The sequence below is a fragment of the Phocoena sinus genome, chromosome 9 (assembly GCF_008692025.1).
Source record: "Phocoena sinus isolate mPhoSin1 chromosome 9, mPhoSin1.pri, whole genome shotgun sequence".
In the NCBI taxonomy this organism is placed as follows: Eukaryota; Metazoa; Chordata; class Mammalia; order Artiodactyla; family Phocoenidae; genus Phocoena; species Phocoena sinus.
Genome location: NC_045771.1, coordinates 27,532,925 through 27,558,289, shown reverse-complemented (window position 1 = coordinate 27,558,289; position 25,365 = coordinate 27,532,925). Strand labels below are relative to the sequence as shown.

Here is a 25,365-nt window from a genome sequence, read left to right as displayed (position 1 = left end):
GGTAAGAACTACCAAATTTAAATACATAGAAATGATAGGAGGCTAGGTAGAAAAGGTGAGGACATATGAAAAGTAATTTTATTTTTGTTTAACCTTAAACTTACCAAACTGCTTCTTTCTTTGAACAGCATTTATCTTGTTTGATACCCAGCTGCACTCATATTGGAAATTAGTGAAAACTACTTAATGATTCCACTTTGAAGTTATAACCATACAACTAAGATGTTTTGAATATAAGCCTATCTGTAAGTCAGATAAACTTTAAGAACTCTTAGTGTCTCTTCTTTACAGAATTCTATCTCTATCCTACTGTACTTCAGTTGATCAAGAAAACTAAAGGCAAAGGGCCAGAAAGCTAACTTCCTTAAAAATGAGACAAAAGGAAAAGTTTTTCCAACTACCACTATAAATAAAAATTTTTCTTTCAAATACCAAATCAATTTTCTCAAGTGTACAATGAATTCTAATTTGATAGGTATTTTTCTTACTACTTCACTTCAAACAGTGACCTATAAATTTGTTTAAACAAAAATAATAATTAAGTACCTCTTATGTTTTTTCAGAATAAAAAAATTAAATGATGTGTTGAAGATACTACTAAAAATACTTCACCTTTTGAATATGGCCCCTGCATTGGAGATCTATAGGAATTTTTCCAATTAACTTTCAAATCTTCCCACAACATTTCTGTTTTAAAAAATATTTTTGAAATAATTTGAATGAATGCTCTACAAATCAAAAACCGATTCACAAGTCCCTATTACATAGTCAACGATTTTATCGTCTCCTATATATGTTCTGTATCAGTTTTCTTGATTATAAGATGTCAATAATATGGAAATATTTTTAATACAACAGAATATTTAATTACATCAGTTTCCCATAAACACACAAGTCATTTAATGATGTTTATATTGGCCATTTCCATTGGTTGGCAAGAGGCTCTTCCACTAAAGGCTCCCATGGTTTCCATTGCACCATTTTTCTTGCCAGACTTAGTTCATTTTCAGCCTGTTAATAAGAAATTTTTAAAAGATCGTTTGATTATATTGTCTAATAGATATTTATCACAGCTAATAACTGAAATATAAACTAGTAGAGCTACTTCTTTCATATTAATACATAATAAGCTGTTCCACCATCACATGTTGAACATCATTAATTAAATTACCTTAATTCTCACAGCTACACAATCATCATGAGTAAGAAAGGATGGCTTTTATAGTGTTCAAAAGTTTAGTTGGTGAGTTTTTGATCTTAATTGTCTGTTTCACCATTTAGACTACAAATTCTCTGAAGAAGTATGTCTCTTAATCTATGTTAATGGCTTTCAAACTTTATTTTACCATGGCCCACCGCTTAAAAACATTTTTTTTTAACTAAGGGATCCACAAGATGCACATACAACTAAAACAAAACTAAAAATATCATCACCTTTACTAGCTGTCATACACTCTATTTTCTATTGAATGTAAAAAAAAAAAAATACTAGTCACAATCCACCTAAACTGATTTCATGATCCATAATCCTTTAGACACACAATCTGTAAAATTGTGATCTGTGAAGTGTAAGAGAATACAATAGTTGTATTTTTATTGATCAATCAAATCAGTTTCCTTAATCAGATTATGTTACATTTAATTTTTCCTCTCAAACACAATTTACAACACATTTAACAAATATATTTTAGCTATCTTTTTTTTTTAACATCTTCATTGGAGCATAATTGCTTTACAATGGTGTGTTCGTTTCTGCTGTATGACAAAGTGAATCAGCCATACATATACATACATCTCCATATCTCCTCCCTCTTGCATCTCCCTTCCACCCTCCCTATCCCACCCCTCTAGGTGGACACAAAGCACCGAGCTGATCTCCCTGTTTAGCTATCTTCTTATTTCACATTTTTTCCACAGCAAAAAGACCTATGACAACTCTGGCCAACTTAGAAGAAGAACACTGTTGAACACTTGTCAGGACATCAGAGGAAGAATTCAAACACAGAATGAATGCTTAGTTTCTATCAGAGGCTATAATTATCCAGTTAAAAGGCAATGCCTCGGGACTTCCCTGGTGGTGCAGTGGTTAAGACTCTGAGCTGCTAATGCAGGGGGCCTGGGTTCGATCCCTGGTCCAGGAACTAGATCCCACATGCATGCTGCAACTAAGAGTTCGCATGCCACAACTAAGGAGCCAGCAAGCCACAACTAAGGAGCCCGCGAGCCACGACTAAGAAAAAAAAAAAAAGGCAATGCCTCATTTATGCCAGTGGTGCGAGACAGCCAATCTATGTTTAGCAGCAACAGTCTAAATGTATATAAACAAAGAGTTAAAAAGAGTAGATAGGGCTTCCCTGGTGGCGCAGTGGTTGAGAGTCCATCTGCCAATGCAGGGGACACGGGTTCATGCCCCGGTCCGGGAGGATCCCACATGCCGCGGAGCGGCTGGGCCCATGAGCCATGGCCGCTGAGCCTGTGCTCCGCAACGGGAGAGGCCATAACAGTGAGAGGCCCACGTACCGCAAAAAAAAAAAAAAAAAAAACAAAAAAAAAAAAACAAAAAAAAAAGAGTAGATAAACAGAAATCTGGGGGTAGAGGTATTTCCTAATGCTGAAATGAGAAAATACTGATTAAAACAATCCCTAAGGATGACTCTCTCTCTGAATGCCCTTTGACTTTTGTCTCTTGAACATTCATGCCTTCTCTATGTCCCCAAAAAGTCACTGCATGCTGAGGAGGGTTCCTACCCCTGAACACCACTTAAGTCAGCCCTACTTCAGGGAGCTGGACTCAGCTGGCATGTGGTGCCTGTATCCACTCCCTCCCTCTTCTCTGGCTTCCGACACACTACCCTTTCCTCATTCCTCTCATATGTCCCTCTAGAAATGGGCTGTCCAGTACGGTAGCCACTACCTACCTGTGACTACTGAGTGAGCACCTGACATGTAGCTAGTTCAAATTCAGATGTGCTGAGAGTATAAAATACACACCAGATTTTAAAGACTTAGTATAAAAAAAATGTAAAATGTCTTAATGTTTTACATTGATGATATGTTTCAATGATATTATTTTAGATCTACTGGGTTAAATAAAGCATTATTAAAATTTAACCTTAGCATAGCACATGAAAATTTGAGAACTGCACAGATAACGTAAAAATTAATGTACTAGCTAAAGTTATGATCAAAGTGAAATCAGGTAAAGAAAGAGGAACAGAAGGAAGACAATAATAATAAGTTTGCATTAAATTCCCATAACACTTTATCTAGTACCATATTCAACCTGGCAAATGAATAGGAAGGCCAAGAAAATAGGCCTCTGAATGACTGAAACAGTCTACATTTATAGAAAGCTGTCTGAATACTCCATTCTTCTTCTAACAGAGCCATCTAACAATTCTTTCAAATTTATATATTGTCTATTGGTAAGAGATTTTGATAAAATCAAGCAAGAAAATGTAAGAAAAAAATGTTTACCTTTTTTTTAAATATGAAAAACGTAAAAATTACATGAAATAGAATTAAACATTTATCAGACCCTTATAAGGGGAAGACATTCTAAACCTATATATAATATTGGGAAGGAGGGGAGATTAAAAGGGGAGTGGGCAGAGGGAGAGTGATTTGACCAAGTAAAAAATTTTAAAACCTCTACATATGGGAGAGAATAGTTAAAGTCAAAAGGCAAAGAACAGACTAAAAAAAGAAAAAAAAAAACAATATAGCAAAAATTTAAGGTTAATATCTTTTATTTGAAAAAAACCTCAAAGAAATATATAAGAAAAACACTAAAAACAAATGACAGAGTAAAAACTTTAACAATATAAATTACAAAACACGAAATACAAAAACATATTTTAAGAATTTAACCTTCAAGAGTCAAAAATAAAACTACATTTTAATTTTATGACTCAAAAGATCTGTATTTTTCCATATTAAAAATATAGTAACCCTTTAAAATGTAAAAATATATGTATCTAAAAAGATAAATTATTCAAATAGCAATAATACTGTGTTACTAATTTGAACTAAGGGAAGGCTAACAAGAACATGCTAATTAAATTCTAAACTTCCAACAAAAGCCTCATAAACTCAAATTATAATCAATGATAAATATTTAACTGACATACACATGTCAGAATATGCATTTTCTTATGTGGTTAGTCTTCTATTGGATGAATTGATATAAATTAAGAAGTTTAGTTTTCCTTTCTTTCCGGAATGTGAGTTTTGTACCTCTATAACATTGTGCCTTTGAACATTTGAAGCTAAACATCTGAATATTCAACTTTTCTTTACCTGAAGAATCACCTCTTCTATTTGGCCTCCCTGAAGTTGCTCTTCTAATTTTTTAACATTTGGTTCCTATAATTTAAGGGAAAAAAAGAAAAAAATAGTTAAAGAAGCACAAAAAGCACTTAATATGACAAATATAATTAATTTTTCTTTCATTGTACCCTTGCTAATTTTTACCAAATATCTGGTTAAGAGCCATTTCATCTCTGTACTATTTTATTGCTTTTCTGTCTTAATATTAAAAGTGTTAAACGTTTATTGATGTGCTTATCAAGGGTAAGAATATGATGTTTAATTCAGTTTTTCTAAAATATGGATTTTAAAATAATACTTTATTTTCTTAGTACTTCCTATATTTCCTCTTAAGCATTAGCATTAAAAATAAATGCTACCCTATGACCCAGAACTCTACTCCTAGGTATATGCCAAACAGAAATGCATAATACATTAACCAAATGACATGTTCAAGAATGTTCACAGCAGCATAAATTATACCCCCAAACCAGAAACAATCCAAATGACCATATATAAGAGAATAAATGAATAAACTGTAGTATTTGAATATAATAGAATATTATAGAGCAATGAGAATGAACAAATTACAACTATATGCAACAACATAGATGATTCTCTCGAACATATTATTAAGCAAAAGAAACCAGACAAATACATATTGATGATTCCACTTATAAAAAGTTCAAAACCAGGCAAAATGAATCTGTGGTGTTAGAGGTCAGAAGAATAGTTATCTCCAGGAGGGTAGTAACCTTGAGAAGAACAAGAAAGGGTTTTGGCATTCTGGAAATGTCCTCTTTTTTGATTTAGTGTTGACATGTGTGATTACTTTGTGAAAATACATCAAGTTCTACGCTTATAATGTCTGCACATTTCTTTATGTACATTATTCTTCAATAAAAGGTTACCTGAAACTATCACAACATTGTTAATCGGTTATACTCCAATATAAAATAAGAAGTTAAAAAAAAATTAAAAATAAAATAGCCACTGTGCTTCCCCACTTTGACTCCAAAAAAAAAAAAATGTTAATATAGTAACTAGAACATTCAAAGACATATATTTATTTTCTAGTAGACCAAGCTTTTTGAGAGCCAGAAACCATGATCTATATATACACATGCATATGTAAATAAGGTGTAAATAGGGTAGCTTCTTGGCCTATAAATGGAGTGAAAAGAGGGAGAAAAAAAAAGTTACTTTCTACAGGAATTGGCATCTGTCTCAGGGCATCTGCTGGCTGACCCAAGATATCTGTATGGCTTGCTCCTCCACTTCCATCAAAGTCTTTGCTCATACATCTTCTTCTTAGTGAGAACCACTCTGATAATTTATACTGTGGTAGGCTGGAATAATGCCTCACAAACTGTACATGAACTAATCCCTGGAATCTATGAATGTTACTTTATATGGCAAATGTTTCGCAGATGTGATTAAGGATCTTGGAATGAGAAGATTATCCTAGATTATCTGAGTGAGCCCTAAATACAATTATAGGTGTCCTTATAAGAGAGAGGCAGAGGGAAATTACACATGGAAGAAGAAAAAGTAGACTGGAGTCACTCAGCCACAAGCCAAGGAATAACAAAAGCCACCACAGCTGGAAAAGGCAAGGAATGAATTCTATCCTAAAGCCTCCAAAGGGAGTGCAGGCCTGCCGACACCTTGATTTTGGCCCCTGATACTAATTTTAGCTTCCAGAAATATAAGACAATAAATTTCTATTATTTTAACTCACAAAGGTTGTTGTAATTTGTTACAGCAATCATAGAAAACTAATACATATTGTAACACCCCTCATCACCCTCATACACACCATTCTTCCTTCTTTAATTTCCTTCACTGCACTTACTATGTTCTAACACACTATGGAATGTACTTCTTTTTTTTTTTTTGCGGTACGTGGGCCTCTCACTGTTGTGGCCTCTCCCGTTGTGGAGCACAGGCTCCGAACGCGCAGGCTCAGCGGCCACGGCTCACGGGCCCAGCCGCTCCGCGGCATGTGGGATCTTCCCGGACCGGGGCACGAACCTGTGTCCCCTGTATCGGTAGGCAAACTCTCAACCACTGCGCCACAGGGAAGCCCTGGAATGTACTTCTTTATTCACTTATTTTTCCTATTTATTTCTTTGCCTCCCATCATTAATGTATAATCTCCAAGGCAGGGATTTTTATGTTTTGTTCATTGCCATGTAGGCACTAGCTTCCATGCCCAGAACCATACGTAGCATATGATAGACATGCATTAAGTGTTTCTTGAATAAATACAAAGTAGTTAGAAAAGAGAGGGAAACAAAGCAGATGAACATGTTTGAGAAAGACTGTTTAACTCAAAATGACTGAGCTAAGAAGCCAAAAATTAATAACAAAACAGGGAAGCTGGTCACTGTCATGATACCCAGGAGGGAGAATGTAGAGAAGGCAAGGAATATTCAACATTATTTTCAACTCAGGAAAAGCCTGTGTTGGGAAAACAATTCAAAATTTGTCTTACTTAAGTTGGGTCAATAATGTGAGTTTTATTTACTAATGGCATAATGCCACCAAGCTTAATAAGGTACCATGTACTGAATGCTCATTATATGCTTGCACCTGTGTTAAGCACTGTACATATATTACCCATTCAGTCCTAACAACAAGTGTTCAAGGCAGGTATTATTATATCCAAGTTATAGATGAGGGAATTGAGACAGAGAAAATGGGCAATATGCCAACTCACAAAGTATTAGAGCTGAGATGAAAATTTTGGAAAGACCACAAACCAATGCTTTTCACCACTATGCTACTACTATCTCCCTAGTATAATCTGAAAAAAATATTTACTTTTATTTCCATTTTAGGCTTAGACACTTTATAATCATTACAATATTCCCTGAAGATTCCATGGCTCTATGGGTGGGATTAAAAATCTGCGTTAATTTTATCAAACAGGATTCAGCAATACAGCTATTACATAGTGCTTGGTGTTTTTAAAAATTATTTGTATACAGCCTTTTGGATAAACAAATATTTCTAAGGACCTTATTAAGTGTCAGGCACTAAGCTAGATTCTTGGGATAAAAAGATGAATGCAATTCACAAGTAGCTTATGGACTAGTACAGAAGACATAAAAGGCTTCACAGAGGAAGTGATGGATCTTGAGGACTGAGTGAGAACTGCCTGGCAGACAAGGTAAGGGTATTCCAGGAAGAGGGAAGAGAAAATACAAAGAAACCAAAAATAACATTGCATGGAACTCACATAACTGTCAGAAGTCTGGTATTACTGAAGTATAGTGTACAAAACAAGAAATGACAAGATAAGACTGAGAAGATAACTTAGAGCCAGATCTTGGGGGGGCTTCCATACCATGCTAAAGACTTCATCGTATAAGCCAGTGGCTCCCAAACCTGGCTATACGTCAAAATCATGCAGATAAAGGTAGCTAGATGAGTTTCACACAACCAGCCCAGCATAAATCCTTAAATTCAGCCTTTGAGAAACACTGAACAGGAAACCATAGTAAGGGTTTAAGCAGGAAGATCTCATGATCAGATTTACATATTGAAAAAAAAACTCTATTGGCAGTGTGGGGCATATAATGAAATAATGATAGAACTAAACATAGACCGATTTAGTTATAAGGCAACTGAAACAGCCTAGGTCAGAGAAAAGAATTTTAGAACTATTAAGTGAAAGCAATGACAGTGAACTCTTCTTTGGGTGACATTGGCAAAAGTAAAGGAAAATATAAGGATAAGTTTTCTTTTTCTTTTAAGGTAGGAAAAAGCTAAATACATTTTGAGGCTAACTGAAAGATGATAATAAAATGGAAGGCTAAAAGAGAAACAGAGAAGAAATGATTAAAGGGGAACACGGTTATGGAGAAGGAAAGCAGAGAATAAAAGACAGTTGAAGAGACTGACCTCATGAAAAGAAAAAGAAATTTCTTACATGAGATGGGAAAAAATGCATAAGCCCATTTTCCTTAAAGAAAGATGAATTCAAAAGAAATGTTAATTTCCCTTTTAGAGACCTGTAATCTGTGAATTACTTCCAGAACTGCCAAGATAAGAATAAAAGCTCCAAATCGAATTGCACTGTTTTGCCATATACCTGCAGAAAATGTAAGAATTCTCTCTGGACTACAGAGTTTGGTGATCTAATAATAAGAAAACTATATTAGGGCCACTTATTACATGTATAAGTGGTCCTAAACTTTTGGAGTTTATGAACACTATTTTGGATAATTACAAAAGTCCATGAAATAACTGCTAGTGTGGAAATTTAACAACAGTGCAATATAGTTTGGTATAAAAGAAGTAGCAGCAGTCTATTGTGTGCCTGTCTAGGGCCTTTGATTCAGAAGCTGTAAAATGCTTATATTAGTCTTCCTGGGCTGCCATAACAAAATACCATACATAGACTGGATGGCTCAAACAAGAAACATTTATTTTCTCACAATTCTGGATACTGGAAGTCCAAGGTCAAGGTACGACAGAGTCCGTTTCTGGTGGGAGCTCTCTTCCTGGCTTGCAGACAGCGACCTTATTGCTGTGTCCTTACATCGCAGAGAACACGAACTCTCTGGTATCTCTTCTTAGAAGGACACTAATCCTACTGGATCAGTGTACCACTCTTATGATCTCATTAACCTTAATTACTCCACACTGCAGGGTTAGGGCTTCAACATATGAATTTGGGAGGACACAAACATTCTGTCCATAACAAAGCTCAATATAATTTTTGGTAGTTAAGAGACTAACTTGGTCCTCTTCTTTTTATAACAAAGCACTTTTTAAAATAGTTATTCCTGACAGTTGTTAAACACAATATACATATTTTTTTCGGTTTTGTTTTCATTCTTCTCTACTCTAAAACTAGAAAAATGAAATAAAGATTGATATATCTATAGATAAGAAGTAAAAGATCAATAAAGGACTAGACAGGTAAGAGAGATAAATGAAAGCTATAATGTTAACTTAAGGAAGGGACTTGATCTTATTCTTTCACTCCTGTATTTATAGTGCCTGTCATATAAAAAGTACTCAATAAACAGGAGTTTGATGAATGAAAGGGAGAAAGGATGGAAGAAATGCATGGAGGGAAGGAGAATAGAAAGGAGAGTCTGCAGAATATGCAAAAAGTAATCAACTGAATTTTTAATTTTTTTTTGTTAAATGTTGCATTGGATACCACACATCCAAGAAAACAAAATCAAGTTAGCTACTTACCGCTTTAACCATACTCAGCCTCTCATCTGTAATCTGTTCTGTATACTTTCTATATGCTGCATTTTTAGGGATTTGTCCAAGAACATCAAGAATCTTTGTATACAATATTTTTAGCCTCTGAAAAGACAAAAAATACAAATTTCCAGTTTAAAATGTCACCAAAGATTTAAAAAGTCTCACCGATTATTAAAAAAGAAAAAATTCACAACTATTTTTTAAAAAAGCATTTAACTTTTCCTTGCTGCAACTTCTTCATGTCTATGCCTATCGATCCCTTTACAGCTTAGGAAAAATGTGAATATAAAGATGGAAACTTTTCATATTTGTATGTATGACAAAAGTTGTACAGAAGTTAAAGGTATGATAACAAAAATAAAACTGCATTCTAACTTATTGCTAACAATCTTTTTGGTAAATTAAATCACTTACTAAATCAGTATGTCTCAAATTGAGGTCCTAAGCACTGCAAATTCTGATTTTTAAAAAAATTTTTATTTGGATTTCTATAGAAATAGAAAAATATATAAGCAGTATATTATCAGTATGATCAAATTTAACGGAATGTAGTGATGATACTTCAGTGCTTATGCTTAGCGACTATGATCAAGTTGGTACGATGTGAAGATTTCACCACAGGCTCAACAGGAAAAAGCAGCAAGAAAACTGAGTCACTGCACATATTAAAGCAGCACATATTAAAGCACACTGAACTTAAAGGTCAATACAGCAGCCAGCAATAAAGTCATACGATAAAAAGTTGTTACAGTAGACCCTAATTCACAGTTCATAAATATTAAGTATAATCATAAATTACATATGTGATGAGAATTTTTCATTATTTCTTTGAAATTTAATTTGAAATTTGTTTTAGTTTAATTGTATTAAACTGTAGAGGCTAACACCTAATTTCATTCATATATAGTCACCATATATATGAATAAACAAAACCAACCTTAAGGGTCTCTAAGAATCATTTTTATTAAAAAGTACTCTGCATATTTAGACATTACTTCTATATTTGAATATGATGTTCTGTAATAGAGGGTATTTTACTATACTAATGTAGAGCTTGTTAGATAACATATAATCTAAATTGTGTGTGTGTGTGTGTGAGTGTGAGTGAGGGGCGGTTTAGCCTCATTTCTTCTCAACTTTAGCAAAGGGCATGACAATAGAAAGGCCTGGTAAGAGACATGGATTCTAAAATGGGGAAGTTAATAATATCAGCTTCATAGGATTTTGTATAACTCAGAACAGTACCTGGCACACATAAGTTTCAATAAATGTTAGCATTATTATTCTATTGGGGAAAGAAGAGTCACATCAGCAGATGTCAGAGAAGGTTTCATAGAAAAGGCAGCATCTGAGATAGACCTGGAGGGATGGTAGGACTTAAGACATTTGAAGATGTTAGAAAAGGCAATCTTACACATAGAATACATACAGAGGATTGAATGGCAGAAAATACAGGTAATGTAAAGTAATTATTCTATAGTTCTATTTCCCTTGAACTGTGTTGTCTAATATAGTAGCCACTAGCCAAATTTGGCCATTGAGCACTTGAAATGTGACAAATCTGAACTAAGATGTGCTGTTAAGTGTAACTACACACTGGATTTTGAACATTTAGTATGAAAAAAAGACTATAAAATATCATTAATTTTTTATATTGATTATATATTGAAATGGTAATATTTTGGATATGTTAGGTAAAATAAAATATATTAACTTTTTCCTTATTAAAAAAAAAGTGACTCCTAGAAAATTTTGTACTACAAGCATGGTTTATATTTATGACTTGCATTATATTTTTATTGGACAGCACATGGCTAGAATATAGGACACAGAGAAAATGCTTTGGAGATAAGGTTGGAGAAAAAGCAAATCAGACTGTATGTGGTTCTGCATGGCAAGTTAAAGCATTTGGGCTTCATTATGTGGGCAATTAAAAGATTTAGGGAAATTGTGATTAGATGTGTGCTTCAGAAAAATTAACCTGGCAGTAGTGAGTTAAAAGAATAGGATAAAGGAGCAACAGAGAAGAAGGCCAGTAACAAGGTTGTTGCAATTCTCTACACAAGAACAAGGGACTAAACTGTGGTAATAATAGTAGGACAAAAAAAGAGAGGTCACAATGGAGAGTTGTCATAGAAAAGGATCAACAAAATTCATCGCTGGAGTGAACATGAAGATAAAACAGTGTAAGATAAGTATCAACTATGATGTCCAATTCTCAGCCTGCAGAGTAAAAAGACTTTGATACCATCAAGAAAAGTACTCCACAGTGGAAGAAACAGATTTAGAAAGGGAAAACCATGAGTTCAGTTTTAGACAATGAGTCTAAAGGCATTATGAACTCATAACGAGTACAAGACATTAACTCAACAAACATTAGTTACTGAGCACATACCATGTGCTAGCATAGTTCTAGCAGTGAACAAAAGAATAAAAAATCCCTGTCTTGATGATAACCTACAGTCCAGTAGAGAGAGACAACATACAAGATAAATCAGTAGAATACAGTCCGTTGAATAGTGATCTGGAGAACCACTGTAAGCACTTCTGTATTTAGAGTGAAATGGAAAAGCAGTGGTGAATTCTGAGGAAAGGAGTCACATGACTTGACTCACATTTTAGCAGGCTGACTTTTGTTGAAAAAAGATCAAACTGAGGCAGTGAAAAGCAGGGAGGCAGTTAGGAAGCAAATGCAATTATCCACAGCCATGATGATGGCGGCTGAGAATACGGTAGTAGAGGAGGTGGTGAGAAGTAATCAAAATTTGGATATAGGGCTTCCCTGGTGGTGCAGTGGTTGGGGGTCCGCCTGCCGATGCAGGGGACACAGGTTCGTGCCCCGGTCCGGGAGGATCCCGTGTGCCACGGAGCGGCTGGGCACATGAGCCATGGCTGCTGAGCCTGCGCGTCTGGAGCCTGTGCTCCGCAATGGGAGAGGCCACAACAGTGAGGCCCGCGGACTGACAAAAAAAAAGGATATAATTTGAAGGTAGAACCCAGAGGATTTACTGAAGTACCCAATGTGGGGTGTGAGAGAAAGAAAAGAATGAAAGATGATTTCAAGGCTTTTGACTGAGTGAATAGAAAAATGGAACTGCTGTTCACTGAGATGAGCAAACCTGAGAGAAGAGCAGGTTTTAGGGAGAAGATCAGGAACCCAATTTTGGGCATGTTAAGTTTAGGTTGCCTGCCTGACATCCAAGTGGAGATGTCCACTAAGTAATGAAATATACAAGACTTCCATAAAGGGAGAGGTCAGTGTGCTTGCCACGGAAACCCAAGAGTTATCAGTGTGTAGGTGGTATTTAAAACCATCGGAATGGGTCCAGACACCAACAGAGAGCGAATACAAATAGAGAAAAGGCCCAAGAACGAAGTCTTAGAACTCCACCATTTAGAAGTAGGGATATGAGGGATAAGCAGAAAAGGAGAAGGCCAAAAGAAGTAGGGGAAAAAAACACACCAGGAGATTGAGGTGTCTTGAAGCACAGCAAAGTGTCTGATGGACAGTGCCAAATAAGTCAAATGCTGCTATTGGGTTAATAAAGATGAGAAACGTGAGCTGACCATCGGATTTAGCAGCATGGTGACCCTGAAAAGAACAGTTCTGGCCAAGCCTGACTGGAGTTCCTTCAAAATGGATAAGAGAAATAGGAGACCGTTAAGTACAGATACCTTTTGAGTTAACCTGTAAAAGGGAAGGAAGGAGAGAAACGGCGTGATTATAGGAGGGAGGAGAACGATCCAGGGAGGTCTTTTTTTTTTTTGATGGAAGAATGTCCGAATACTGACGGGAAAGACCTACTAGAAGGGAAAACTGATGACAAAAGGCGGCAACTGCTAGGCCGCTATCTTTGGTAATCGAAATTGTACAGAATCTAAGGCACCTAAGAAAAGGTGAGGCGGGGGAAAAGGTGGAAAATGGCGATACAGATCTGGGAAGACACTCGCAAAAGTACCAGTGAGCCACTAAAATGCCACGGAAAAACTCAACAAGAAGATGGTTTGAGAAAGAGATCATGGCAAAACAACCAAACAAAAACGTGGTACCAGATAAACCAGGTACTAAATGCCGCTGTTGACTCAAGAGCTCACGCTGTTGTAATTTGGGGCTTGCAATATCTGTATCCCGTTAACCATTGAAGAAACAAGGTCGCAGGGTTCTAGGCTTCCTTGGAAACTCAGGAAGGAAGAAAAGAGGTACATACCTCGTGTGGACTCTCACATACAGCCAATCCCACAAGGCCAGTGGTCTGTTCAAAAAACAAAACACGATTCATGCTGCTTACTACAATTCCCCGCGTACCCACGCTAAGACAAGCAAAACCACTACTGTCCTGGCTAAAACTGGCCTAAAACCAGCTACCGGTCTCTCAAAGCCGCTGGTTCGGAGTTTTCTTCTCCCTCTCCCATCGGAGCCGCTAAACTGGTCACCCCTAAGGGCAGAGCAAAATGAGTCCCCCAGAAGCACCGCCAAGCCCGTGACAGTTCCGGCCACCACCCGCGGGCTGACTCCATCCCCACAGTCTAAATTCCGTCAGTGACCTCCAACCGCCTCACCTTCTTCAGCAAGCCCGCCATGACAGCGCCGAGCAACCAGGACGCGCAGCCCTCTGGGAACTCGCCCAGACCCGCTCAATCCACCACAGAGGCCGCCATTCCGTCACCTTGGAAACAGCTTGGCCCCGCCCCCTGAGGCTCTTTACCGGAGCAAAGGCGCTGCACCGCCCATTCCTAAAAGAAAAAGTGACGCATGCGCAATGAGTGCACAAGCCTCTAAACCAGGAGGGTGGGGCAAATGTTACGTTAGGTGTCTTATGTCTCAGTTCCTGTCCCTCTCACGCTGCCTGCCTACCCAAAGGTTGGGGGAAACCCTCCAAGCTACAAAAACACCAGGAGATTGAGGTCATAGTCGCTCTAGGAACCTGCATTCGTCTTAACGTTTGGTGAATTCCTCTCTTCCACAGCGTAGTGTGCAGTAAAATGAGGGTGGTCGTGGAGCTTTCGTCTAACTGATCTCTCAGGTGCAAAGGTTAGTTCAGTATTCTCAGTCTTATGAGGCAAAGCAGAGCCAGAGGACACTTCCCATCGCAAGCCTTTTCTCTTTCATTTTACTCACTGAAGTACAACATCCATTTTCTCATTTTCCCAGGTGAAGTGATAACCGGACCATACCCCTTTTTTTCACTTACCTCTACAAACATGTACTGAACACCCGTTATGTGTTAGTTGCTGGGACATAGTTTGTAAAACAACATCTCACATCGCGAGATTTACAGAACAATGACGAAGACATGCATTAATAAGTAATTTGTTAAGTGTTCCAAAAGAGGTTTGTGCCAAGTGCAATGGTAGCAGGGAAGAAGAAATAACTGAAAATTGTGGGATGACTGGAGTTAAAAAGGGCATTTGCTTAAAAAGTCAATGGGAGAAGAGCACAACAAATTGAGAATATATATAACTTAAATGTTAAAACAACCCACAGAATGAGAGAAGATATTTGCAACCACATATAATCACCAAAAGATAAGTGGTGCCTAGAACATATAAGGAACTTAACATAAATCAGTAAGAAAAGAACTATGAATTGGGAGATTGGGGTTGACATATATACACTACTATGTATAAAATAGATAACTAATGAGAACCTAATGTATAGCACAGAGAACTCCATTCAGTGCTCTGTGGTGACCTAAATGGGAAGGAAATCTAAAAATGAGGGGATATATGTATATGTATACTGATTCACTTTGCTGAACAGCAGAAACTAACACAACATTGTAAAGCAACTATACTCCAATAAAAATTAATTAAAAAAAAAAAAGAACTAATAACCAGAACAGGTCTTCCTGCTTCCATTCTTGCCTACCTCTCTGGAATATATTAAATGAGTTAATATATGTAAAGTGCCTGACTCAGTGCGTGGAACACAGAATCACACAAGTGATTTTGTTATTTTTTATTTTGCTGTTATCATTCTCAACCCAGTAGCTAGAATAATCCTTTTAGAAAATACTTCGTTCAAAATTCTTCCATAATTTTTCACTCAAGATGTAAAAACCACGGTTCTTGCATCTGCCTACAATGTCTCACATGACTGTCCCCTCTGCCCCTCACCTCTCAGACCTAACCTTCTAGCGCCCTTCTCTATACTCAGGTAGCTGCTTTTCTAACCCTTTCTTTGGAAAGCCCTTCCACCACCACCAGATGGGTGCATGACTCACTCTCTCACCCCTTTCAAATCTTTGCACAGTTTTACCTTCCCAGTGTGGCCCGTCCTGGCCATAAGATTTAAAATTGTGGATTGCCACGAAGACACTCTTTACCCTCTTCTCTGCTTCAGTTTTCTTCATAGCCCTTAGCAACTTCTAATATGCTATCTAATTATCTTACTTATATTGTTTTGGGGTATCATCCTTTCTAGAATATAAGCCATATGTGGATGGAAATTATTTTCTACCATATCGCACGTGCCTGAAATAGTACCTGGTACATAATAGGCACCCAACTAATATATTTTTAGTGAATACAGTAGAAAAATAAACAAAAAAATGACTAGACAATTGACAGTAATGGAAACAGGATGAGTCAACAGACGTGAACAGACGTGTTAAACAAGGAAATGCAAATTAATTATAATTTTACTGCCATCTTATGGACAAAAATTAAGGACTTACAATACCAACTGTTAGCAAGGATGTGAAGCAACAGGAATACTCATACACTGCTGATGGGAGTGAATTGGTATAATCACTTTGGGGAATAATTTTACAGTAGTTAGTTGAAGATGTGCAAAACCTATGACTGAAAGCCATGGGTGGATTTGAATTTTGTCCCCTTGGGCACAAACTGACACTGAGTAATAGATTAGCTTGATCATATGCTCCTCTCTTCTCTTTGAATAGCTGCCCCTAGAAACATGAGCTATGGGGATATAATCTTTCCAGTTCAGATTACCCAAGAATTAGGCTTTACCATAACTTGCATCATAATTTCCAACTTCTAGTATTTAAATCATCCACAATTACAATTCTGGACAGAGTAAATATATAGTAATGAACATGCATGTGTCAATGGCATTTTAAAGATACACATGTGCATGGATGTAAACACATACATAAAGTAACTATTGATTTGGAACAAATCATCTGATGTACCCATTTACTTCTACAAAGGTGACGTATATATTTGGACACACTAGATTAGATTCAGAAAACCACATTAGGACTGGGAAGAAATGCCCCTCTTTTTCAAACCAGACAATGCTGAAATAGTCACTGGAACTTAGATGAATGGAAGTTTATGAGGTCACAGTCTTTGTTCCCTGACTCTCCAGATTCTTAGAATTTTTGCCGTTGTGGGATGTGTTCTAGAATGTAGAATCATGGTATTATAAAAGATGCATGTGTTTTCATTGGTTGTAATTTTGGGTTCAGGCTTCTGCCGTACGACATTTGCTGAAGACACCACTGCTAAACAGACCTAGCTGATCCTGGCTAAGGTACTGCATAGATAACCAGTTCTATGTGGTGGGAAATTGTGTTAAGTTTTCTGAGCTAATCCCTTTGCAGAGGTGCGGGGCTATGTATGGAAGGGGCTTGATAGTGGTGTCCTATGGCTGGTGGCAGTAGAATTAGCTACAAAGGGAAATCAACCTTGGCATCTGTGATATCAGAAGGGGATTTGGGAATGTCTTAATGTGAGTAGCAAGGGCACCAAATGCACTATATTCTGAGGTAAGAGTTCCCAGATAAATGTTGGAATCCTCGTCAGGAAGAAGACAGATGTTCAAAAGTTCTTCTGCAAATAAAGTTAGCAGGCCAGGTAACTTAGAGTTAAAATCTGTAACACAATTTTCTCTGCAGGACCTCTAGCCTACCCAACAAGGGAGTTCTTGTTTCTCCAAAATTAATTAACTGGAAGGGTTAGGACCTCCTACACTGCTTCTTCATGACACAGACTCTTTTGTGAAGGGCCAGATCTTACCCAAAGTTAAACAGTTAGAGTATTTGCCTAGAATATCTTCTCAGGAAGATTTTACCTGAGAGAGGGATGAGAAAAGGAAGAAAACATCTCAGTTTTCAGGGCAGGAGGAGCTCATTCCTGAAAATCTAGAGGGAATGAGTACTGCCTTGGTCACTTTCCCCTTAGTTTTCATGTCAGGGGGCAGAAGTGAAAATAATCTCGACTCAGGGAGTGTTCTTTCCTCTCCCAACTTGGTAACCAAAAAAATTCATTTTTCTGAAGTTAGTTCTTAGAACAGACCTGACATATTAAAATGCTAATAGTTTGGATATTATCCATCTCTTATGCCTCCATTCATATCAGGCGTGTTCAAAACGATTTGGATTTTTTTCCTGGATTCTTCTTTATCTACGCTATGGATACTTCTAAAAAGTGCTCATACCAGATAACTGGGTGTTTCCAATATGGTAGTTTTTAGAACTTCATTCTAAATTGGGCTGTAAGTCAGATAAAAGCCATTACCCAGTTTTATCTGAGTGGCTATTGGCTTCCAGGTGTTTGACTTGTCTAATGTGTAAAAATGGAGCTAACCAACACTCCCACCCAGATTTGGATTAAGTTTAACAATTGAGATTAAACATAGGCTATTGAAAAACAGAACCTATGGGACGATGGAATAATAAAGATGTCTGTGGGGACATATCTAGCCCCATTTCTATGTACGAAATGCTACCACTTCTTATTAAAAAGCAAGAAAGAGGGACTTCCCTGAAGGCACAGTGGTTAAGAAGCGCCTGCCAATTCAGGAGACACGGGTTCGAGCCCTGATCCGGGAAGATTCCACATGCCGCAGAGCAACTAAGCCTGTGCGCCACAATTACTGAGCCTGCGCTCTAGAGCCTGCGAGCCACAACTGGACCCGAGCACCACAGCTACTGAAGCACGCGTCCCTAGAGCCCGTGCTCCACAAGAGAAGCCACTGCAAGGAGAAGCCCGCGCACTGCAACAAAGAGTAGCCCCCACTCGCCACAACTAGAGAAAGCCGGCGTGCAGCAACGAAGACCCAACGCAGCCAAAAATAAATGAATAAATTAATTAATAAAAGCAAGAAGGAAAAAAAGTGATGAAAGGCAGGAAGTTGTTTGAGGAAATAAAAACTATTTTGTGAGACTAAAATAAATATTTATTAACATAAAAATATACTAATAAAATGGTAATAAAACAATAATTATTTAAAAAATAAATATTTTAACAGAATTTAGAAATAGGAAGATAAAATTAGGTATAAGAAAAAAGTTGAAAATGCTGAAAAGATATGATAAATGTCAATATTGTATTTTAACTAGTCTCTTCCAAAGTAAAAGGACAAATTAAGCGAAATAAAACAACCAAGATAAAATGGGAGGAGGGGGAAACAACAGCTAAAGCAGAGAAGGGACTTCAGAAATATGAGAGGAAGCATATGCCTATTTTTAAAAACTGGATAAGCAGCAGAAAAACTAAATAATCTTTCATTAAACAAATGTATATTGATTGCTTACTTTGTATCAGAAGCTGCAATGGGTCCTAGGGTTCTGTCAGTGAACCAGACTGACAGGTGTCAGTCATCAGGGAGCTTTGTTCTAGTGGCTGGACACGCAGTGAAAACATAAATCAATTAATAAATTACCAAATGAGATTATTTTCAAAAGGGAATGAATTAACTGTGTTAGGATACATGGATACCTAGCGCAAGAAAACCTTTCTGAGAAGGTGACATTTATTCTGAGGCATGAAGGAAGAGAAGGATCCAGTCATAAAATGTGAGTTAAAAGAGTGTCCAGGCAGGGCTTCCCTGGTGGTGCAGTGGTTGAGAGTCCGCCTGCCGATGCAGGGGGTTCGTGCCCCGGTCCGGGAGGATCCCACATGCCGCGGAGCGGCTGGGCCTGTGAGCCATGGCCGCTGAGCCTGCGCGTCCGGAGCCTGTGCTCCGCAACGGGAGAGGCCACAACAGTGAGAGGCCTGAAAAAAAAAAAAAAAATGTCCAGGCAGAGGGAGTAGTAAGGGCAAAGGTGTGAGGAGGGAGAGTGCCGTGACTGGAGTGTGACTAGGCTAGAAGGGTGAACAGTAGAGTGGCAAGGACCAGGTTGAAAAGATCGTGCAATGGGAATGGTTTAAACATGGTATTTTACTGTCTGATTTACACTTTTAAAAGACAACTCCAATTAATATTGGGAGAATGGATTGCAGCAGGGAAGGAATAGAACAAAGAAATGGTTAGGAGCCTATGCAGTAATCTGGGCAAGAATGATAATGGTTTGAACAATCTTGTAATAAGATTGGCAGTGGAAGAGGGCAGATTCATTGTTTAATTTGAAAATGAAACCAACAAAAGCTACAGCTAGATTGGATATGAGAGGGGAAGGAAAGGACAAATGAAAGAAGAGCTCCTAGGTTTCTGGCTTTAGCAATAAGGCAGGTAAAAATTCATACCAAAGAATTTTTTTTTAAAGGAAAAGAATGAGTTTCAAAAGTTTAAACAGATAAATATTAGCCAAATTATAGACTAGAGAAATAAAATAGCAAAACCAAAAGATGAGGGTTTCAAAAAGGAATACTGGAACTCATCAGACCCAATATTTAACACCCTCACACAAAGTGAAGCAAAGATCTTTGGCTAAAGCAGCTACCAGCACCCAATGGATAATCCACTTCCTACCTCCTCAAAGATAGGGCTCCCTATATTAAGACGCGTGGGAGCCTAAGGTGCTTGGGTCATTTCAGGACCAAAAAGAAAAAACTGACTGGAGGGGACCCTTTTAAAAAATAATTATAAAGCCAAATACTGTTAGGTTGTTCTAGCTGCTTTTCCCTTCTACCCTCAAATGCATCAAAGCCCACTTACTCTGAAGAGTCCCACAGAGGAAAGCAAACTGGGAAAAAAGTCATGTTTTACTGGGAGCATTGAGCAAGACTCTCAGAGAGTAATGAAAGAATAAATTTAAAGAGTTGCTCACACTAGGGACTGGCACAAGGAGAAATGGACATGAAAACCAGAGTGATGACAAAAGAGAAAGAAAATCATCAGCGGCCTCCAAAACTTCTCATTAAAACGATAGAAATTATTATAAAGGTATCACAGTGGAGTTTTAAAAATATCTTTTAGTTTATAAATTTCAAACCTCCTTTTAATATTCTTTTAGGGTCCTGAATATGAATCCATATGCTTTAAAACTTTTTGGAAACTTTTATCTAAATTTCGTGGTCAACATAGCTTTAATTCCCAAGAGCTCCTTTATTTCCCATATATAATATTAGATAACATATATATACTGTAGTAAAAAATAGTCTCAGGGAGATTATACACTCAGGCATTTTGGCCTTTCTCTATTACAACTGAATCCTGTAATATAGAGATATAAAGTATCCAAAATTACCTTTGTTCCCCATAGAAAGCCAGTTAAGTTGACTTCATAAGCCATGTAGTAAGTTCGCCAGGAGGTGGTGATAAAGAGACAGATGTTAATGGCAATCTTGGTAACCTTATACCATTGACGGGATGAAGAACTTTATTTCTTTTAGATGCTCTGGCAAATTCATTTGCTAAGAAACCTAATAAGCAGTACAGCATAAAGGACTTTGGTCTAAAAAGTCTCAGATACATGTAGACAGCAGGAAAACAAAATCCAATCCAGGAATGGCTAGGACCCAAAAGAATTAACCTGTCATTTCAAAAGTCATTACTAACAACAGTAAATAGCAGGATAAGGCGGCCTTGACTGTGTGGCCTTCTATGACATTCAAATGTTATTGCATGCATTTTTAATAGTTGGAGGATGTATGAGATTGACTTCAGGGGCAGTAAAAGAAGGAAGGACGTGGGGAGTCAGTATGGCACTGTCAGCGCCTGGAGGAAGGAAGGCAGTAGGGAAAAGGAACAGGCTGAAGAAAGGTGAGCACAGGTATTAAAAATCCAGCCGTAAGAAGTGGAACCTGCATACCCAGCTTAAGGCCAATCAACAAGGTGGAAAAGGGAAGCTAAATGGAATTCAAATAATACCCTACAAGCACGGTATAGCCGTGATGGTTGTAGGGGACATGGTGGTGAGACTCTTTTTTTAAAATATTTATTTATATATTTATGTATTTATTTATTTGGCTGCGTCGGGTCTTAGTTGCGGCACGTGGGATCTTCAATGCCAGCCTTCATTGTGGCATTCGGAATCTTTAGTTGGGAGCTCGGAGTCAGCCGCTGGACCACCAGGGAAGTCCCAGGTGGTGAGACTCTTGAAGAAACTGAGAGGCAAGCATATTAAATATAATTGATTTCTCTGGTAAATTACAAGAAAGAGGGTGCAGAAGAGAACTAGAGTGTGATGGAAATGCCTTACTATGGATAACTGAGACAATTAGAAATTAGAAGTAAGTAATGATTGCTGTTATTACATTTTTGTCTAAGAAAAAGTGTTATGATGGGGTATGATTAAATTCTTGTCAACGATACTGAAAGTTTACAACTATTGCCATAGTCCTATTTCTTCAGCCCACCCTTCCCAGACTGCCCCTTCCACAGAGGCCTGCACGGGTTGCTGCCGGTACAATACTCATGTCAGCAGTCACGTGATGCCTTCTTGATCGGCCTTTATTTTGGGGATACTCTAAGCGTGGGCAAGGAAAAATTTCAGTGTCCTCGTTTACTCCAATAGGTATGTCTGCTCACCTTTACCTGTAGGCTTCAACCAACCCACCTTTACAGATCACGGTCTGAGCAGATTGGCCCAAAAAGAGTCCTTCAGTTAACCAGCTGTTAGTTCTGCAAGGGACACAATACAATAGAGATACCAAGCAATTTCTCCCTAGCTATCTTAATTTTGCAGAATCAAGTAGGCTATATATCTTACTTCTTCAGCCCTGCCCGTTCCCCATTCCCACTGAAATTTATATATTCCTTCTTCTAACACATATACCCCACCCATACGGGCTCTAACTCAAAGTAATTATGAACTGAAAAGAACTCTAAGCAGGAATATCAGCTTCACCGTTTATTAGCTCTATGGCTTGGGGAGGTCCTTTAACTTCTTTGGATCCTGACGAATATCTCCATCTGTAAAACTCATGATGGTTGGACAAGGTCATTATTTTCTGGAAGGTAGTTCAAGAACCCCTAGCTGTTCCAAATTGTGTTCCAGGGCATTCCGGTCAATATAAATTGCAATGCTATTTGTTTCAATTTATACTTTCAAGTGATAAAAATTATTTAAAACTTCCCATTAAAATGGAAGTATTTGAGAGCCTCCAATAGCACAGCAGGTGACTATGTGCTGTGGTTAGTGAAGGTCAGATGATTTGGGAACAGTTCATTATACATATACAGAGAAAGCCTCAACCATTTTGACTGTTATTCAGTATAGTTTTTTAATTTTGGAAGGGATATTAACATTTATACAGCATATTGACATTTATACAGTTAAGATACAGAACACTTCCGTTACCGTAAGGATCTCTCATATTGCCTTTTTATAGCTACTTCCAATTCCCTCTCATTCACTCCCCCTTTAACTGTTGGCAACCATTAATCTGTTCTCCATTTCATTTCTATAAATGAAATCATACAGTATGTGATCATTTGGAATTCACTTTTTTCACCCAGCATAATCCTCTGAAGATTCATCCAGATCGTTCGTGTATCAGTAGTTCATTCCTTTTTATTGCTGAGTAATATTCCATGCTATGGATATAATACAGTTTGTTTAACCATTTACCTGTCAAAGAACATCCAGGTTGTCTCCACTTTTGGGCCATTACAAACAAAGCTTCTATGAACATTCATATTCAGATGTTTTTAGTCAGTGTAAGTTTTCATCGCTCTGGCATAAATGTTCAGAAGTGCAATTGCTGGGCCGTATGGTAGCTTTATATTTAAGTTTTTAAGAAACTGTCAATCTGTTTTCCAGACTGACTATATCATTCTACATTTCTACCAGCCATGCATGAATGATCCAGTTTTCCACATTTTTGCCAGTATTTGGTGTTGTCACTGGTTCTTTTTTTTTTTTTAATTTTAGTCATTCTGACAGATGTGTAGTTATGTCTCATTGTGGTTGTAATTTGCGTTTCCCTAATGGCTTATTGATGTTGAACATCTTTTCATGTATTTATTTATCATTTATATAGGCTCTTCTCCCCCAAAAATGTGGTAACTATGTGAGGTGATGGGTGATGGGTGTGTTAACTTGATTATGACAGTCATTTTACAATATATACATACATCAAATCATCACATTGTACACTTTAAATATATACCATTTTGTCAATTATACCTCAATAAAACAAACAAAAAACATTACCAGCACACCACTAACTTTAGCTCATCCATTTCTCTGATTTCCTATGTACTCTAAGTTAGTACTACATGGCTTAGAAACAGTTTGGTTTCTGTTTCCTCTTTGCTAATTTTGAGAGCAGAAAACATGATTTTTACTTCTTGTACTTTCCCCTGGCACTTTCTACAGAGCTAGTCAGAAAGTAGGTGTACCTAACAAATATACCGAAGTCAACTGATAGATTGTTAAAGCTTTGAGGGAATCATCAGTGCTTATAAGTGGTGGAAGGAACTTGGATTTGAGAACTATAAAACTTTTTCTTCTTTTACCACCAATATTTTGTTTTTACTTTCAGCATTTCAGACTTAAAAATCGCTGAAGGGAAATATTCAGCCAGGCTCTGAAGAAGTGCTCCAGAGCTTGGGCATAAGCTATTCTCTATTCTTCACATGCGTATTTTTGGCCTGAGGCTGCACTATTTAATTTTTATTTATTTATTTTTTAGTAATCTCTATTTACTGTAGCAATTCATTCAGACAGCTAGACAATTTTTTCCTTAACCTACTGCGTTTTGTTCAAAAGATCTTGTACCAATATTGTTTATTGAAGGATGGATTCATTTCTTAGCCAGTAACAGGATCAATGTCAAATTGATCCTTTTCCTTAATCAATGGTAAGCTCTTTTACATTTACTGATGACAGATATATTTGCTCTGGTTTTTAAACATATCTTTTCCTAGGCAACCTGTTTTTATTTTTTATTTAGTTCTTCAGATATTTAGAAAGGCTTTATTTTTTGTTTCATGATTATATTTAAAATATTACATACCTCTCTTGGTTTCCAGTTTTCCTAGACAGTACCTGTTAGTTTCCTACTAGGAAAAATTGATAAATTATAATGTTCCTTTTTTGTCTCTCCCTGCTCTGAATTTCCTCTCTCACCTAATTTTAGTAAAAAATATTACTTTTCTTAGTGTTCACCTTCATATGTTAAATATTTTTATACTCCCATGATTTAGTACGTCAGATTTACTTTTTTTTTTTGTGGTATGCGGGCCTCTCACTGTTGTGGCCTCTCCCATTGCGGAGCACAGGCTCCGGACGCGCAGGCCCAGCGGCCATGGCTCACGGGCCCAGCCGCTACGTGGCATGTGGGATCTTCCCAGACCGGGGCACGAACCTGTGTCCCCTGCATCGGCAGGCGGACTCCCAAGCACTGCGCCACCAGAGAAGCCCCGGATTTATTTTTAGTCACTTCACTCCTAGCTACACCAGATGAAGCAATAAATGCCACTACCTTCTTTTCCTTTTTGTCCCAAATTTATGTTAATTATCTCATATCTGTGTTGTCAGGGCATATAACATCAACACTCTGTCCTGTAACCTTAATTCTTACATTTCTTTTATTATTAGTTCTACAGTAAACATATTTTTTCAATATTCTCTGCTGTTGAGGATGGAAAATTTTTCCCCTGCCCCTCTTGGTTATTTTGTCTGGTCTAGTAATTAAATTGACACAAGGCAGATTAACAGGGGAAAACAATTAATTTTGCATGCA

At 37.4% G+C, this 25,365-nt stretch overlaps 1 protein-coding gene across 1 annotated transcript; it reads right to left on the bottom strand.

Annotated features, from left to right (window-relative positions):
- Positions 1–56: 56 nt before the first annotated feature.
- Positions 57–14,204, bottom strand: NDUFA5 (NADH:ubiquinone oxidoreductase subunit A5). The gene is made up of 5 exons (XM_032643056.1): positions 14,101–14,204; positions 13,749–13,793; positions 9,526–9,642; positions 4,300–4,365; positions 57–1,011 (listed from the first exon to the last, which is right to left on the bottom strand). Exons 1-5 carry the CDS (start codon positions 14,119–14,121, stop codon positions 910–912), a joined length of 351 nt encoding a protein of 116 aa, XP_032498947.1. The 5' UTR covers positions 14,122–14,204; the 3' UTR covers positions 57–909.
- Between the last annotated feature and the right edge of the window lie 11,161 nt (positions 14,205–25,365).